This window comes from Eleginops maclovinus, chromosome 1 (assembly GCF_036324505.1).
Source record: "Eleginops maclovinus isolate JMC-PN-2008 ecotype Puerto Natales chromosome 1, JC_Emac_rtc_rv5, whole genome shotgun sequence".
Taxonomy (NCBI): Eukaryota; Metazoa; Chordata; class Actinopteri; order Perciformes; family Eleginopidae; genus Eleginops; species Eleginops maclovinus.
In genome coordinates, this window is record NC_086349.1 from 15,277,864 (window position 1) to 15,296,191 (window position 18,328).

Genomic DNA, 18,328 nt, shown 5'->3' on the forward strand with positions numbered 1-18,328 from the left:
AGCGTGTAGAAAGCGCTACACAGTGGTCATTCATGATATTACCGCATAGCAGGACCTGTCTGTATAGAAAAAATGATGTCATAATGCAATATATAATACTTAAATGATGACATATTTTAGCTCTTGAAATAATTTAAATTTAAACTAAGTCATGAATTCCAAGTGCAAGTCTTCAAGATTTCATTTACTTTCAACACACAATGCTAATAATCACAAAGTGATTTTTAGTAAGACATAATGAGTTTAGCATACAACTGAAAAATACATTGCTTTTGTATTAAGGTTATTCTTAAATTTAACCAAATTAATGTTTTTTTGTCATTAAAATGCTATAATAAAATAGTGCTTTGTATTATTATGGATATGATTATTTCCCATCTAGTAATAAATTACTATTATGACTCATTAACTCATAAGTATTTCTTTAATTCCCCTTCTCATTGTTACTTATTTAGACAGTATAAAGATGTCTTAAAGTTGATAAGCTCAAACAAGTAGATCATGCTTATATTTGAAATGGTCACAGGCGAGGATGCTATTTATTTACATAGGATACATGGTCATTATGTGGTGAACAGTAACCAAGTAGATTTACTCAATTACTGTTCTTAAGTACAATTTTGAGGGACTTGTACTTTACTTAAGTATTTCAACGTCTTGCTACTTTGTACTTCTACCTTACTATAAATCAGAGGTGTATATTGTACTTTTACTTCACTACATGTATTATTCATGTGTTATTAACTTTACAGATTTGGATTTATGATGTGAAATATAATCAACACTTAAATAAGACTTTAGTTACACCTGGAGTCAAATTCACAAAATACCCTGCAACATACAAAGTAATTAAAATTAACTGCACCTTTACAAGCTTTGATAACACTTATATGCATCAAATCATAATCAAAACATATAATATATATTATTCTAATATAGGTCGATCTGCTTAACAAGTGCTTATACTTTGGGTACTTTAAGTATGTTTTGATGCTAGTGCTCTTGTACTTGTAATTAATATTTTGATATTCTGCTGGACTTTTACAAAGTATTTCTGTACCCTTGTGTTTCTACTTTTATTTCAGTACTATCTGAGTAGGTTTCTTCTTCCACGTCTGGTAATTACTTGTTACTTCTTTTGTTGTTTTTTGTGGCTTCCTTCCTGATCACAGACCGAGTGCTGTAGTCCTTCCTTCCGTCACTAGGGGGAGACACCGTGCCAGCAATCTCCCCGCACGGTAGCACTCATTGACGCCCCTGAACTGCTGCCGGGACACACTGACGGATTGGCAACAAATGAAGGTAATCTAACAAATGACTGAAATGATCTATGAAGCGTAAAGACCAAATGGTGCAGTCTTTACAAACTGCTTTGCGGTAGGAGATGATTTCTCTGAAGTGTGTCCCTGACTTTGTTTTGTCTCCTTCACCGAAAACTTCGTTGTGCGTGCGCTTGTCACCCACTATTTATGTTACAAACTTCTGGGGAAAGGAGCTTGCTTCTGAAGCCGAGGCAAACGCTTTTTTAGTCAAAGAAGGTAGGATTGTGTACTTTACATAAATCATCTCCTGCCCCGATAAATTGGATGTGTCTATGAATAAACGTAGCTCTAGTTGCGTCAATCCGGGTGTGTTTACTGTATTTGTATGAGTAAGACTGGAGCACTCATCATGAACACGTTATGGCAAGGCACGAGATAATTACAGGCTGCTGAAACTGTTTGGGGACTGTGCAGAACAGAAGTCGTTGCCAACATACACACCTGCAAAGCCCTGCTTTGCCTGAGGCTTGGAAGACAGTCTTTATCACTGTCTTTCTGTCTTTCCGTATGTCTGTCACCCATCCCTGCACCCCCCTCCCTCCTGCACCTTGTTGAATGTGTGCTTTATGTGAATGATGCCAGTTAGGTGTGTGGCTGTTGATAGACTTCACTTTATTCCAGGCTGAACCCTCCAGTTTCTTTTTTGATTAGCTTCTAGGATGGTGGATTCAACTCACAGAAGCAAAGTTAATAAGCTAATAATTAAGATACTTTTCCAGGATGGTAGAGTTTGTTGATTGAGCCTCATGATCAGCAAAAAAATGTTTCTTATTTTTCTGTGCAGATAAATAGAAATAAAATATACGGCCTCCAACATACTAAACATATACCATATACATATTTATATACCAGCTCTTGCCAAAAAGCAAAAGAAAATGAAAACTTACTTTTTTTTTCATATTTCCTTCTCAGTATTTAGTGCCCAGCTTTCTCACAAGGGCAGTTTTATGTGCAGGGAAGGAGGCATGGAAAAGAAGACCTTTCCTTTTGAGCTCACAGATTTGCAGTAATTACAGAATCACTTCCATATGTGGCTCTCTGGCTGCCTTCTCGCTGCCCCCACCACCCCTCACTTCCCCAGTGTTCTCTCTCTTTTCCTCTCCCCTCTTTCATTTGCATTCTCCCCTATTCCTCATTTTTTCTGCTTTTATTTTTTGGCAAACCCTCATGCACTCAGAGCATTTTTTGTAAACCACAGCTTAAACAAAGTTTATGATAATCAGAACATCCTGGCATTTTTGGCAAACGGCTGCGCTCTTTGGTGATTCAATTAGACCATGCTTGCCAAAAAAAGAAAAGAGTTTGTGTGCTTCAGTGAGAGAGGAGGGAGAAAAAAAAGAGACATGGACAGGAGAAGGGAAATGTTGAAGAATACGGAAATATGAAAAAGGAAAGCAAAAGAATGGGAGCTCAGTGAAGAATTTGAAAGGCAGGAACGGAGCGTGAAGGAGGGAGAGGTGGAACAGAAAATGAGGCAGCGAGAGGGAGGGCCGGAGTAATGCTTTTTGACAGAGGTGGGTTCAAGATGGGTTCATGATGACATCATGGCTGATTTTTGAGGAAAGTATAGACAGGAGAGCCGTTCACCTTTCATTGGACACACATGTTGAGGAATAGGCAGAGCGCTCATGTGCTGGCACACACCATGGTAGTTGTGTCGACAGCCTCTGAATGCACCCCAAAATATGCACAAAAAAAGAGCACACACACACACACATGCTCCTTTTTTATTTTCTCTCCCTCTCTCGTTTTCCCTTAGTTTCTTCAGCAGTAAAAATGCTTTTGGCTCTCGCTCTAACTGTTCCAAGCTTTGTGCTCATTTGTTTTTGTTAAAAGAGTACATAGTGGTATATGCCCTTCGGTCCCTAACACATGCATTTCTCCATTTTGCCATGAGTAAGTCATTTTCCTGTGAGTACTATTCCTCTGTGTATGTTTTTACTTCAAGGTGGTTGGACTCTAAATGAGCGCACTTTGCCAGGCTGCATGAATGAGCTCCTTCATTTCACAGGATGTGTGTTTAAGTCCGTAACCAAGAAAGTGCAAGCAAGTGTATATTTGTGTGTTTGCGTGTGTGCATGGTGTGGTTCTGCATGTGTGTTTGCAAATGAGTCTTCTAGTGGGGTGTGTGTGTCCTGCCTGTCTCAATGTGGCACCAAACTTAACATGACATCAATCTGAATGTGGGGAAATAGTGATCTCATTACCGGCATCTTGTTACTGATTAAAACCTGCCGCCACATGACCCCCCCCCCCCACACACACACACCAATCCCATCAAACGCCCTCTTCTCCCTCCTCCTACAATCCATCCCTCTCTCCATCTCACCCCCCAGATTTCTTTCCCTCCCTGTTCCTATTTCACACCCCTTTCTGTCACATTCCCTGTTCTATGTCCCTCTTGCCTACCAACCCTCCTCCCCCTCTCCATCTCACTTTAACCTCTCTAACCTCACTTCCTCCCTCTTTTGCTCCCACCATCATCCCCCCTTTCCTCTTTCCTTTCCTTAGCTGCTTTTCCTCTGCCAGCAAGCCTCAGGCCTCTACTCCATGGCTCTGTGAATGCAAATATGTTGAATCTAAAGTGGAAACACACGACTGAGTACGATGTTTCCATGAATATTTCATATCTTCATAAACACACCCAGAGAAGCTGCAAAGCTGAACAATGCCTGTGTTTGCCGGATGACTTCCTGTGAGGAATTGCCTCTCTTGCATTCGACTTTTTGTCAGGGTGCACTGTGTCAGGATTGATGTCAGGGCAGTGTGTTATGATGTCACGGGCTGAAGTTAATGATACGAGAACGGACGGGGCCATAGGCCATGTTTCCAGTGGTGCCCAGAGAGGGAGATAGCACCCTGATCTGTCTTCATTATCCCCCACTCTGTAGCCTCCCAGACACAATGATCATAAATCTCTGCCTGGAGCACACTTCACTGACACTGAAACACAAACACTAGTAACCTCTGACCTTCTCGCTGCTACTTCCTACTCGTACTCATCCATGCACACACACACACACACACACACACACACACCCACACACACGTGCAACGCCTAAACACAACCCCTGCTCAAGCTTACTGTCATAATTTAATAAGGAGCACAGCATGCCCCACGCACTGACACACACCACTGCCATCATGTACTCAATTGCACATTCTCCTGACACAAATGCATGGTCTCCGTCAGACAGATGGCATCACCCTGACTTGAATTTCACACGTTCCAGTTTTCATCACCCAAAAGACTAATTTAAAGTGTTTCTAGTGTCCTATGGCTTCTTCATTCTTATCGTTTTCATATTGCTGATTTAGCACTGCTATGAAAACAGTTAAGGGATTTCTATTAGCTCTAGTGGCCTCGTAAGCAACACATAAATCAAATGCAAACAAGATAAGGATCAGCTGAAGTGCTTTTTGCAGTATGGCTTAGATCTGTGCTTCCTGAATATAAGGTTTCTACTAAAAAGACAGCACTGCTTATCCATTCATTCACCCTGATTATGTATCAGCAAATCCACATCTAAAAATGTATGAAAGAGCATTTCAGTAGCCTACTGTAGACCATATGTGGTAGTAAAGATCGGAAGCACACAGGAGTAAGGAGAGCGGGGCCGGGCACTGTTTTTTATTATGATGATGGCATGACTTTATCCTGGAGACATATTGGGGTCAGTGTATTTGAGGATAAGATCTCTGCCTGAATCAGGCCGGTAACTGATTTACAAAAAAAAAATATGCAGCGGTTATATCAGGTCTTAAAGGTACAGACAGCTGAGAAGACCAAAGAAGATTTATGCTTGCAGCATTGGTTGTCAGTTATGCCTCGGACTGTGAGATTTGGGATAATGGGAAGCTTTGCAATGACGATATACCCGATGGGTAATGTTTTAGATGAAGTGTCATAATAAGTAGTACATGTATAACTTGTTATTTTAAAAAGCTACACTTACTTGATTTAGATATAAATTAGACTGTATTGTTCTTATGTGATTGATGAAGGATCATGAATGTTTCAGGATTTATCTTTTTTTTCTTTTTGTCTTCAGAAGGTGTAGTTTATCTTTCTTCTGCAGCAGAAGTAAAAGTGCCTGTTGAGATGCCAGTTGAGGTGTGCCCTCTCCTCCTAGAACTGATGTTTGAGGTGCTCCTTATAACCAAAACAACTTGAGAAACATTACATTCAGAAAAGCAGGGCACACGCCCATAACCACAAACACATAAACACAGATCTGAAACATATGATCTCATATGGAGAGAGGGGCACGTTCCGGGGCACACCCAACTCTGCTGCTGCTGCACAGCTCTGCCATCTCTCACAAGACTTTCCTGTGCCACCACTACTTTTTGTTTTCAGAGCTAAAGGGACTTTTGATACACAAATCTTCAGTTTTTCTTTTAAACATGCTTGAATTTCCCTAAAAAAACTACCAACTGCTTAAAGTTTAGCAGGATGTTGACAGAAATGTTAGATTCCTGCTTTGAATGCCAAATTCTGGTTTCATTTATCCTCAGTGAGGATGTTGTTCATATTGTATCCGTTTTCTTTGTGTCCAATACTTAATTATTTTCACAAGGGTCCTCATGCTTTCTTTAATATTAAGTTCTATCAGTATTCATAATAATGGTAGTTATTTATTTCTACAGCTCTTGGACGATTGTCACACAAACATTGAAATCAATAAACCCTATGCCAAACACAAATTACTTTCACAAGTCCATTATGATAATTCGATAAAGTGATCACATTGGGATTAAGTGACTAGGTGAAAATACTTGCTGCTTTCCATTAAAGCATCATCTGTGTTAAATCAAAAACATTATATTTTGTGTGAAATATCCTCTCCAATTAAACTGTGAATTTCTTGATTAAACATGAGCGATCTAAGGATCACAACATGGCGCCGCATTTTGACATGCGCAAACAGTTTGTAGGTAAACCGACTCTTTAGCCAAGAAGATGAAGGAGAGAAAAAGATTTCACCCGAGAGACAAAAAAGGGAGAGAGAATTAAAAACAGAAACTTAAGCTCTCTGTGCCTTTTTCTTCCCTTGAGGCATTTTGTGGCTTGTGAAAAAATGTGCTGTATATTTGAAGTGTTGGGTCACGTGACAAAGGAAGGCTTTATGAATCAGAGAGTATAATTATTTCTTAGTGAGTGAGAGAGTGAGTGTGTGCCTGTGTTTGGGGAGTGAAAGAGTGATTTTAAGAGGTAGAGACTGGGAGAGAGGAGGAGGAGGGGAGAGTGCGAGAGGGGGAGCGAGGGAGAGGGAGAGAGAGGCTCACTGCTACTCTGTCTTCGCTGTCAGAAGGACTCTGATGAACGTACACACATCTTTTCTCTTTTTCCCCCGGCTAGCTCCGCTCATCAGACCGCTCCGGTAGCAGCTTCATCTGTCCATCTGCCTCATCAACACCAGAGGGGGTGAGTAATTTGTGCTTAAAAAGTTCAGAAACTGTAACTTTAGTCATTGTTTTTCTTATGTTTTCTCCTTCTCCCTCTCTGTTAACAGAGAGAGGGAGAGGGAGAGAGAGAGAGAGAGAGAGAGAGAGAGACTGCATTTTTTGGGAAGGGGTCGACTGTTTTAATTGAAGACAGAGACTGTGTGTGTGCAAAACACTTGAGAGGCTTTGAGACAATTAATCATTGTTTTCCCCGAAATCCGACCAGATTCTCATGTGTAAACACTAAAACGTCCTAACACACATGTTTGTTTGCATGCAGTGCTTTTGTTTCTTTCTGATTTATAAATGTGAGAGTGACACTGAGTTTATATGAAAACATTCTTGAGCATGTGTGCCTGCATGCACATATGTGCTTATTAGTGAGTGTTTCAAGTGTTACCCAGTGCCTGTGGAGCCCTTTATTATTAGCATATGTGTGTGTGTAGTGTGTACAAGCTTGCATGTGTTTGATGTGTATGAATGTATTCACCAGAGGAGTCACCAGTCCTTGACCTTTTTTTTAATAAGCAACATATGAACACTTGGAAGAGAGAAGCATTGTTTTCCACCTTTTAAACAGCAGAGTCTAATTCCTGTGGCGTGAGGTGTGTCTGAAACTCTGGTCTTAGTTTACATCAACGTTTATTCATTGTGTTCCCATAGTAAGCGGTGTGTCAGTCAGGATTATTTATTGACGCTGGCATAAGTGCCAGGTTAACAGGTTCCACTTGTTACAGCCATGTAACGTAGTGCATTTAGTGCTGTTTGATTTGGGCATCAAATGATCATGCGCGTGATGTCACAGTGTAGCTTTCTGCAGTGTTTTGGTTGACTGCTCCAGCAGTGACTGGTTAGTAGGTAAATTGCTGCAGCTGGACTGCCTTGGCTTTGCACCTGCTGTCCACCGCTTATTTCCCTTGGTGGACTTGACATAAGTGTGGGGGACAGCTTGATTGAAGGGAACTGAAAAAAAAAAAACGCCCACATGGTCGAGTGAGGGATGCCTGCTTGAAGGCCACAGTGATATCTGTGGCGTCCTCCGCTGTCATCTGGTCTATCAGTTCCCCTCTCAGTCGGTGACATCTGGAGTGGAAGGAATGGAGCCCATCTTAGAGTAATATTACTGTGCTGTTCTCCTCCTCCAGAGCACCACCCGTGGGTCCTTTTTTCGAGGACAGGCTCTCCATGCAGAGCAGCTTTACCTTCATGGTGTTCAGTCACAGCATTTTGCTTGTCTTCAGTGACAGATTGGAATCAATTATTATTTGTGCTTGCTGTGATATGATCCAGATGGGTATGTGTCATTAATCATGATCCATGTGATCATGAGTATGTCAGCTTTATGTGCCTCACCAAAAACATTCTCTCATTTCTGTTGTTGTAAATATTTATTAAGCAACAGACCAGCTTTAAAATTAGTCAAAAAATTGGTCAATCCTCAGAGTAAAGATGAACAATATTTCACTGGTTAAATATCTTATAAAGAACTACTTTGGAACAGAAGCATAAATGAGTCTTTTTTTTTTTAAAGTGTGAATAGTAATAGTTTTCAGTGCCTTCATTTAGACATACCATAAACAAATAGTGTCACACAAAATAATAATGCTGGAAGATGATTAATAACAACAAGTAACTACAATTACATTTTTTATAATTGTGTTTTATAATTAAATTATAAAAGTGAAACAAATCTTATAACACCATCATATATATATATATATATATATATATATATATATATATATATTAATGAAATAGCAAATCCCTTGCGTGTTATACGATGATACTTTTCAGGTGTCGAGAGGTCTGAGGTTTTGTGGGAACCACTGAAATAACATTTGCCCCATTAAAAGTTTCAGTATTGCAAAACAGTTGCTCATTGTGACAGGACTTTGAGCTGTAAATCTAGGAGTTGTTGATACCTGTCTTTTTCTGGAATTTCTATAGCAATTAAGGCCAAGCAGTAGGGAGGGGTTGGACAGGTGGTTTTAGGAGAATCGAGGGGCTCTGCTGCTAACACTCTATAATTAACAAGGAAACTATCTGCACACCATTTCCTATGTCTATTTTTGCAGGTGTGCTGCTCTGATTGTAAGGATTTACATGGTCAACCTGCCTTCAAGCTTTCATTAACATTTTTGGCACAACGTTAAACTGAAATGTGTGTTGTTTTGCATGTGTGTGTTTGGGCCTGCTTGTGTCTGAGTGCTGCTTTGACTCCTGAGGCTAAAGTAGGCGGTGATGAAACCATCCATCCATTATGCATCTCTTTACACAAAGAAATTATTGTTTTCTCTCTGCGTTAAGGAATGGAAACACCTTCAGTACCGCTTGTGTGAATCCCCTCTTTGTGTTACAAACTACATACAAGAAGCACTTTACCTTTCAAATCAAGTGGAGTATCCATCACACTGTTACCACTTTTTTATTTTGCTTAATTTCCATTCACTTTTAACTTATGTGTTTCTCAAAATGTCTAGCCATTCCCTGCCTTTGCCTTTTCCTGTTGTGCTTTGTTTTCTTGTTGCTGGACCCACTGCTGAAGTCTTAATGTTGGGTTCTCAAAAGAGCTGTACCACATCATGGAAAGAGCAAGCTGTCAGCATGACTTCATCATGTCACAAAGTGTTTTATGTCTCACTGACTTCTCACTCTTTCCATACTTCTCTCCACTAATGCAAGTCAACACAGTTTGGTGACATTATGTGTAACCAAAGAGAAGATTTAAGGATTTATTTGTGATGATTAACAGATACAAAAACAAGGATTGCCTGATGACACTCCCCAGTGGCGCTCATGAAAAACAATACCTCTAAAGTGACAAATGATTACACAGAGGTGCTGTAAGCAAATATGTGTTTGTGAGATGTTGAGAGCAGGCAGATGTCAAACGGGTTTGAAGTGAAGGAATGCCGGTTTGTTTGGAGACTCTGGAAGTCTGTCACTAGTTGTCTCTCACAGAGCCATTAGCAGGCCACTTGTTGAAAGACTGGGAGCTGTCAGCCTTGCATCAGATAATAGTGTTAGGGATATTGTTTTCACTGGCAAGATACTGCTGACGCCAGCAACAAGATCAGATAACGCTCTCCTGATGTTTCAATATGAGCATTTTGGTTGTCTGTCTTGACAGTCCACCAACAGTTTCTGATGACTGTCGGCATATGATTATGCCACTAAGTGTTATGAATTTGGAAAAGCTAGTCACTCAACTTAGGACGCATGTAAAATCATTGTTAAATTGCTGAGGGTAGTATGACCTTACCAACGACCCAAAACTTAAACATACGCTGCTCTGCTTCAAATGACTTAAAATAAATCACTTTATGATGTTGTTAATTAGAGGACAGTGCTTGGAAGTCATGCACAGTTTTCTGACAAAATATGAGCAGGAGTGGGCAAGTCAGGGGTGGAAAAAGAGTGAGAAATCTCTGCCAAGCTTCCCCTGCCAGGATACATGGTACACTTCATTTGTCTGGAGGCTGTTAATTTACAATTCAATCCTTCCAGTAAAAGACTTTGATTTGCTGCTTGGCCTGCACTGACTGACACATATTCTTTAATTTACCTCACAGTACATTACTATAAATTGCATATTGTGGTCTTCTGGGGAGTTCAGAAAACCCAAAGAAAACGTGTGAACCCTCTCTAGTTCAGAAAAAATAAAACAAAAAAGTCTGAACGTGAGTCAGAGAGTGAGGAGTGGAGCTGGACATCAAAGGCAAATTTCCACAAAGTCAAACATACAATTATAACTCAATATAACATCACACACAGTTACTGTAAAAAAAAAACTGTGTTTCCGTAACTGACAGAAGAAACGTTTTCCAGGTCAGCTATGGCACCCAGAATCCTGCTCATAAACGCAGAGTAATCACCTGTGGTTTCTTGTGCTGGCCTAAAAACCCACTGATTTTCTTGGTTGTGTGGTGCAGCACTTCCTGAGATGCCGTGATTTATTTGTTATGTTTGACTGCAGTTCTTATTGCTTGAGGGGCCTCACTCCGTCACATCATTTAAGGCACAATTGTTTTTTGGCTCAAAGAGGACTTGATACCCTGTGTTTGACGGACATTGGATCTGTGGGAACTTTTCTCTCTCTCTCTCTTCCAGTCTCTTTTACTCTTGCTCGATTCTACTTTGTCTTTATGTTGAAAGTTAAACTCTTAAGCAAACAAGAGAATCTCACTCTCTCTAAGCGTGCCTCGTCTTGTAGCGCCATCTCCAAAGTGATTGATCTCATTTAATTTGCTACCCAGCGTTTTGCGCTGATAAAATCAATGGATTATCTCAAGTAACCAATGAGGTGCTTTAAGATGATGTACCACTGTGAGGTTTGACACTCCACTATTTACAGGAACAACAAAAGTAAATTTAAACTGCTACAGCGCAGCTCTTAGGGAATGATGGAAAGTCCCAGCAGCAGCCGGGAACCCACTCATAGCTGGCCGTGGTGCTCCTGCCTGCCTGGCCGCCTGCTGCCTCCTCTGTGCCCCCCAGGCTCAAGGGAAGTGGGGAGGCCCTCCATGCCCATTTGGCCCTGGCTAACAGGGGATGAGGTCACTCCAAATTCCCCTTATCCCCTTATAGCCCCAGACGGGCTGGCGAAGTGAGCCTACCACAGGACCCAACATAAAACATAAATGGCTCTGTAAAAAGCTGCTGGGCTGATGTGACTCATTAAAAAACACTGGCGCCAACTCTTTTATTAATTCATTATTGTGTTTGGGGAGGGTAAAGTTACTGGGTTCTATTTTAAAAGGCTGACTGTGTCTCTCAGTACTCTTTAGGTTTTTTTCTCAGATTCTTTCGTTTAATGACATATGTGCGAACGTACAGTGGCACTGTGGTTTATTTTGCCGAGTTAGGATTTTCAAACTCATTAAAGGCTTTACTTTTGATTGATATACTGTCGTTTCCCTGTATGGGAATACTAAAATCACAGTCCTCCTCTCTGCCATGATCCTTCTTTTTCTCACACATCTTCCTTTTTCTCTCTTCTCCAAGCACTCTCAGACAGATTGCGCTGCCTTTATGGGGCCTGGTTTGAGTTCATGAGGCAGATACCCAAACGGGCCAAACACTGGCCAAGTACATACTCATAACACACACACACACACACACACACACACACACACACACACACACACACACACACACACACACACCACATTATGAGCCTGTGTGTTTCTGGCAGTTTTGTTTTTCCAGTCTCTACCGCTTCTCCCATTAGGCCCACTGTGAAATCTTTAGTGATGTTTTTGTGTGTTAGCCACACAGTGGAACCGCTGCACAGGGTCATGGTACAAGTTGTATAAGCAGTAGAGAGATGGAAATGGGGTGTGGGAGGGGGAGATGGGGGAGAAAGGATTGGGTATAAGGACATGATTATAGAGAGGAGATGAGGGGTGGGTCAAAAAAGGGGAAAAATCTAAAGTAGTTTAGATGAAGGATAGATTGAATAAGGTTAGGAAAGAAATGCAGAGAGAAAGAAGGAAAGAAAAAAGAAAGATGGCACATGGCTGTGTTGGCAGGATGGGGGTTGGTGCCTATCGGCGGCTGCTCCTTCCTGAAACGTGGCCACCCGAGCCTGCCTGGGCCCTGGATGCACATGTGGAACAGTTTACTGTAATGGAACTCTAAATTAGTGGTGGTTTGAAGCTGCCTGCAGCAGTAGGGTGTAATTAACTGGCTCTGTTGAAAGAGAAAGAGCCAGAAAGCGAGGCAGTGAGGGAGCCAGAGCCCTGGAAAAGGCAAGGGGTGAGATGTGTATGTGTGTGCGTGTGTGTGTTTGTGTGTGTGTGTGTGTGTATGTGTGTGTGTGTGTGTGTGTGTGTGTGTGTGTGTGTGTGTGTGTGTGTGTGTGTGTGTGTGTGTGTGTGTGTGTGTGTGTGTGTGTGTGTGTGCACGCTCACACATGTGTGGAGGTTTTTCTTTTTTTTTTCCTGATGTGTGTATGTGTTTCGAACTATGAGGTGCATATGTGTGCATCTTGGAAAGTTCTGCCTCTTTTTCCTGGGCACGGCGCCACGTCTTAGTGCCCCCCAGTGCCCGGACCCTGCCACTGTTCCTCAGTGCGTTTTCACTCAGTTCACCAGTTCAGCCTTAGATCTTTTTTTCCCCCCTCATTTCTTTGTTTATAGCGAATTCATTACCAAGATTTTTTTTCCCTGTCTTTTTTCTCCCGGATTCACAAGCCACAGCAGTTCCAAATTCCTTGGCTCTGCTCTTTTTCAAAAGCCACATATAAAAAACAAGCTGATCACACCACCCACTCATGAAATCACGCTAGAAAAGCAAAAGGCAAAAAGAAAACATGAAAAAGAAAATGGGAGGCTTTTCTGGGATTTTTGTTCCTCTCTTGTATTAACAGGCTGCAGTGCGGCATAACTGCAGCCTTGTCCACACTCAAGCCGGTCTTGTCTGTGCCTACTGTGTGGAGTCAAAGTGAAGAGCAGGCTGCAGGAGGTTAGGGCCAAAATGACTCTGTGGGATGGGAGCCTGAGCTCAAGAGATGATAGTTGGAAGTGACAGCAGCAGTTAGCAATCAGTGGATCATTTTCCCTACCCTCTACCCCCATCATCACCACCCCTTCCCTTCTTCATGCTCTGGACCCCGTGTCTGGGCCTCTGGTCCTGGGGGAGAGAGGCAGAAAGGCAGGCTGCTGTGCAAGCTGGCAGCAGGAACAGAGGAGCTCTTTATAGTAGAGTTCTGGTGATTTAAATCATATGGCATAGCCTGGAATCACTGTAGAAGTCTGGAAGCTCTTCAAAACTGCAAGAACAAGAGCTCTCTCTCTTTTTCTCTCTCACTTTTTTCCCCTCCCTGCCTCCCTCCCGCTCTTCCCTGTTATAACTTTTTCCAAACTTCTTTCTTATTTTCTTTTCCCCTCGCCCAGTCCCAGTTTTTCTGGCTTTTACTCTCACAGCTCACTCATTCTTTTACTCTAACGTCTTTATCTGTTTTGGTTTTCGCCGCCCTTCCTTACTTCCTCTTTCCATCCCATTCTCTCATACCTGATGCTATGACATTGAACATCCTTCTTACATTAAAATGGTAGATGAACTGTTATCTATCCCAGAATGTAAATGGATCACAGCCTCAGAGTTGAAGTGAGGTGAATTTTGTTCGTTGTTCTGATTGTATTATCATGCCAATACATACGTTCTATGTGGTAACGCATCCCTTTGCCCTCTCTTTCTTCAGAAAACCAAATTGGATGACCCTTCTAAAGGAGAGACACTTAAACCAGAGGCCTCATCATCACTCTTCCATTCCCCAAGTCCTGAGAGTCTACTGAAGGACACAGATTTCAGCTTTTTCTGGGATTTCCAGTTGTTGTGAAAACTGTTACTTTCACCCAGCGGCCTGCTGCGGACCCCTGGGTGTGCTCTGTCGCCATGGCTACCAACAGGGAACAGCAGGTGGGTCACATGACTGGCTTCCCACCTGCTGTGTACCCCTTCGCCTTCAACTCCATGAGGAGCCACTCGCCTTTCGACCTGCTGGCCAACAGCAGCCTGTTTGGGAGATTCGGTGCTGACCTGCCTAAAGAGATGGCCGCTCTCTGTAAGTGATTTTCTGTGTGTTTGACTTTTCCTCCCTCTAACATGTCATTTTTTTCGAATTCAACCCTTACTTCATATAGGTCCATACCTTCCTTTAAGTCAAGTCACATTATACAATTTAGACAATCACTGGAAAAGGGAAATACTGCTTTTAAATTGCAGTTCATTATGTGTAATTTTGTGGAAACGGAAAACCTAAGGGTCTGTTTGTGATATAGGACGAGTGGTATAAAAAATCCCCCAAAGAGACCATGAAGAAAAAGGCCACTCTCATCAATACAATGATTACTCTGCTCCTGTGGTTTCCGTATAGATGCTCGTGTGTGACCACAAACTCAGGCTCTGGCTTTGTGTGTGTGTGTGTGTGTGTGTGTGTGTGTGTGTGTGTGTGTGTGTGTGTGTGTGTGTGTGTGTGTGTGTGTGTGTGTGTGTGTGTGTGTGTGTGTGTGTGTGTGTGTGTGTGTGTGTGTGTGTGCGCGTGTGTCTACGTGTGTGTCTATCTGGACCTCTCACAGTGCTTTTGTGAGGCAGTCAACCCACAAGTCTGCAATTAGAGACAAAACAACATTCTTTCAGTGTGAGGTGATGAGTGCTCTGAGCATCAAGACATATTTAAAATCAGCACTTCTTCAATTCAAAGTCTTATCTGACTGTTTATTCAGAAATTATTATTCCCCACTCCATATAATAGAAAGAAAGGTGAGCTCAAACAACCAGACGGAACAGCAGCACACTCCAGCAGTGTGAGGCTTGTGTTTTCAGACCTGACCACAGGGGGCACTGTTGTATGCTGGAGTACAAGAAAGGGAAGATGTCAGTTACACAGTACTAGAGTACAAAGAGGAGACTGTATCATGGAAAAACTAGCCAGATTGCACACACTGCTGACATACATTGCCCACGGTTTAAAACACCTGCTAGTTTCAAAAGGCAGTGTTTTAATCAAATTCAGGATTCTAGGTCAGGGAGTATCCTCACATAAAACCACTGCTGCTGAGGCTGATAATGTGAGAGAAAGGAAGGCCGAAAGAGAGAGACAACAGCAGAAGCACTTTGGTTGAGGTTAGGGCGTGAGGTATAGGTAAGCGGGAGATATTTGAAATCTTATCTGGGTGCAGTGCTAAAGGGGCGGCAGGTGGTGGTGGGTGGTAGGTGGTGGACGGGCTATAATGGGTGTGGGTGGCAACAGCTGAGTGCAGATCCTGAGAGCCCCCCTGCTTGTGTGTGCAGTCCCCCTCTCTCCCCTACCACAGCATGCCTGAGCACCTCTCCAGCCTTTCAGACGTCAATCACTACTTCACCCCCTCCCCCTTCCTCCTAGTCGCTGCTGCCCACCTAATCCTCAAGGTATTTTCACAGAACCAGAGAGAGAGAGTAAAAGAGAGAGAGAGAGAGAGAGAGAGAGAGAGAGAGAGAGAGAGAGAGAGAGAGAGAGAGAGAGAGAGAGAGAGAGCACCTGGGGGTAATGTGCTAGTGTGGTGGAATCCAAGAACACACCCTGCTAGGAAAACACACAGACACACACTTATAAACACACCACCAGAGACTCTTCCAACTCTCCTTCTGTCTCTATCTCCCTCTGTCTCTCTCTCCGTCCCTCCTTCTCACACACACACACACACACACACACACACACACACACACACACACACACACATACACACTAATAGGGCCATTCTTTCATCTAAAAGCTAGAAACATACCCCTGACGCAGAGTGAAATCCCACTGCACTGACAGATGGATTCTTTTTGGGTTTTACACTGGAATGAGTTAAAACAAAAACAAGTATCAAAGGATAAACAGACACAAGCAACCACATGCACTGGGCGCTCACACATGACTGCTTGTACTGACACATCCACACTGGCAGTAGTATCGTTCACAAGGGTTAAAGACAGCAATTATTTGGTTTAAGCTCTGTGTCAGAGCTTAAACAAGGCTGGGGTCAAAGATTAAGTCGGGATCATACTGACAATTTGTGATGACTCAGCTTGGATTGGAGTCGATTTCTCGTTCTTCGTTTTAACTCTTTTTTGGCTGATCAAATGTCAATATTGGACTGTTATTATACTATGAATAGGAAGGAATAACATTATTATGATTTTTTTCCTGCAAGTCTCAAATAATTAACTCACTTAATTACGTCTAAAAATATATCAAGAGTTGTGACTAATAACGTCTTAATCATAGCTGTTTTGATTATTGGATTGCTCATATTTTCAAGCAATAGTGAGACATGCAAGATCACAGAGCCAAAATGATGTCCTCAAAGCTTTTTTGATTTTTTTTAATAGCCAGTTATTGGACTAACTGTTTTGGCACTAGACATGCCCACAGCTTATTTTGTACTAACGCTGTTTCAAAAATATGTTTGATTATTAGTTTGGGTTTCGCCAGTAGATACAAAACTATCAGCTGTTAGTATCACCTTTTTAAAACATTATTTTGGTGTATCGCTTTAAGAGGAATGTTACAAGTTATTTTACTGACAGACAGCAGTCTTGTTCCCCTCTCTCTTAAAGCTAGCGGGGAAGACAAAAGGCCTTGGTTTGGACATTCCCCAGGCCCTGTTTTTCTTCTCCTTCTACTTCTTCTCCATGAGTTAACAGGCCTGCTCATTGTTGTCAGGGCTGTCTGTGTGTTTGTGTGTGTGCAGTAAATAGGATTGCATTCTTGACTGGCTTCAGGGCTCTTTGCGTACATTTTTTTTGTTAGAAAGGCAGCCCGGGTGACACCTACCTTTCTTGGGCGTGCCTGCTGTGCCGACAGGTTGGAGCACCTCCCACGGCGGCACTGTGTTTTGGCACCAGAGTGTCTTTGGAAATACCTGTTTTGCACAGAGGTGGTAAGAGACAGGAGAGGGGAGGGATGGTTGTGTTTGCACATGAAAAGATAGAAGGCTTTTCTTTATTCTTAATGCATACATAGAGGAAGTGGCCCTAGAAAACCTTAGTGCTTTACTTCACCTTTCAACACGTGTGGGTGAGGTTCACTGACCATGTGGGTGTCCTGCAAGACTCCCAACCTTACCACCCATGGCTTTATACATTCTCAATGGAGTTTGTTCATCCATGAGAGGGTCTGACTGCTCTCTGTGTGTAGCAGAGGCTGTTATCAGTTGATCCCTGTCATTATGGGAGCCCTTCAAACAAACAGTTGGAAGCCCATTAAGGCCACTTACTATGTGATAACATCACCACTGAGCCCTGAAACACCTTTATAAGCTTTCACCAATCAGGGCCGGAGCCCTGGCCCCAAAGCCAGCCACAGGGATGTTTTGAAAAGCTAGTAGGTCATTTCCTACAGCCCACATGGCTTGGACAAAATCTGCAGTCCTTTTCTGTGCTCGGACCTCAATTTTGAATATTATGTTGAGCGATGAACTCATAAGGGGCTCAGCTGTGAACATTTTTGGCTGCATCATAGTGGGAGGAAATTAAAAGCATTGTATTAATAGATAGGAATGAATAGAGTGTTGAAACTTGTGTAAACGCTGCCTCAGTCTGCTCAGTTGTGCCTCTGCTGGAGATTAAGCGAACAGAGGTTTATGTACAATGTGTGTTGGGAATGGATTTATACCCCCCCCTCCCACACACACACACACACACACACACACACACACTCATGCACACAAACATTTGCATACTGGCTGCTGAACCAAATGCATTCACGTGTGCGAACACACACACACACACACACACACACACACACACACACACACACATACACACACACACACACACACACACACACACACACACACACACACACACACACACACACACATACACACACACACACACACACACACACACACACACACACACTCACACACACACACACCATTACGGCAGACAGACTATGAAAAGGACCAAGATGTTCCAGCAAAAAAGAATATCCTCATGCAGACTGACATAATTAAAAACACTCATTGCATTCTTAAACACACATACACAAGGAGGTCATGTTGGCTTAGGGAGCTCGGGGAGTT

At 42.4% G+C, this 18,328-nt stretch overlaps 1 protein-coding gene across 1 annotated transcript in view; it reads left to right on the forward strand.

Annotated features, from left to right (window-relative positions):
- Nucleotides 1–18,328, forward strand: part of rarga (retinoic acid receptor gamma a) — a 55,166-nt gene that overhangs the window by 11,651 nt on the left and 25,187 nt on the right. Inside the window, exons 3-5 of the mRNA XM_063876284.1 lie at nucleotides 1,173–1,302; nucleotides 6,685–6,750; nucleotides 13,975–14,337. Of these exons, the coding sequence (XP_063732354.1) occupies nucleotides 14,169–14,337 (169 nt within the window). The 5' untranslated portion in view covers nucleotides 1,173–1,302; nucleotides 6,685–6,750; nucleotides 13,975–14,168. The remainder of the gene's footprint in view (nucleotides 1–1,172; nucleotides 1,303–6,684; nucleotides 6,751–13,974; nucleotides 14,338–18,328) is intronic.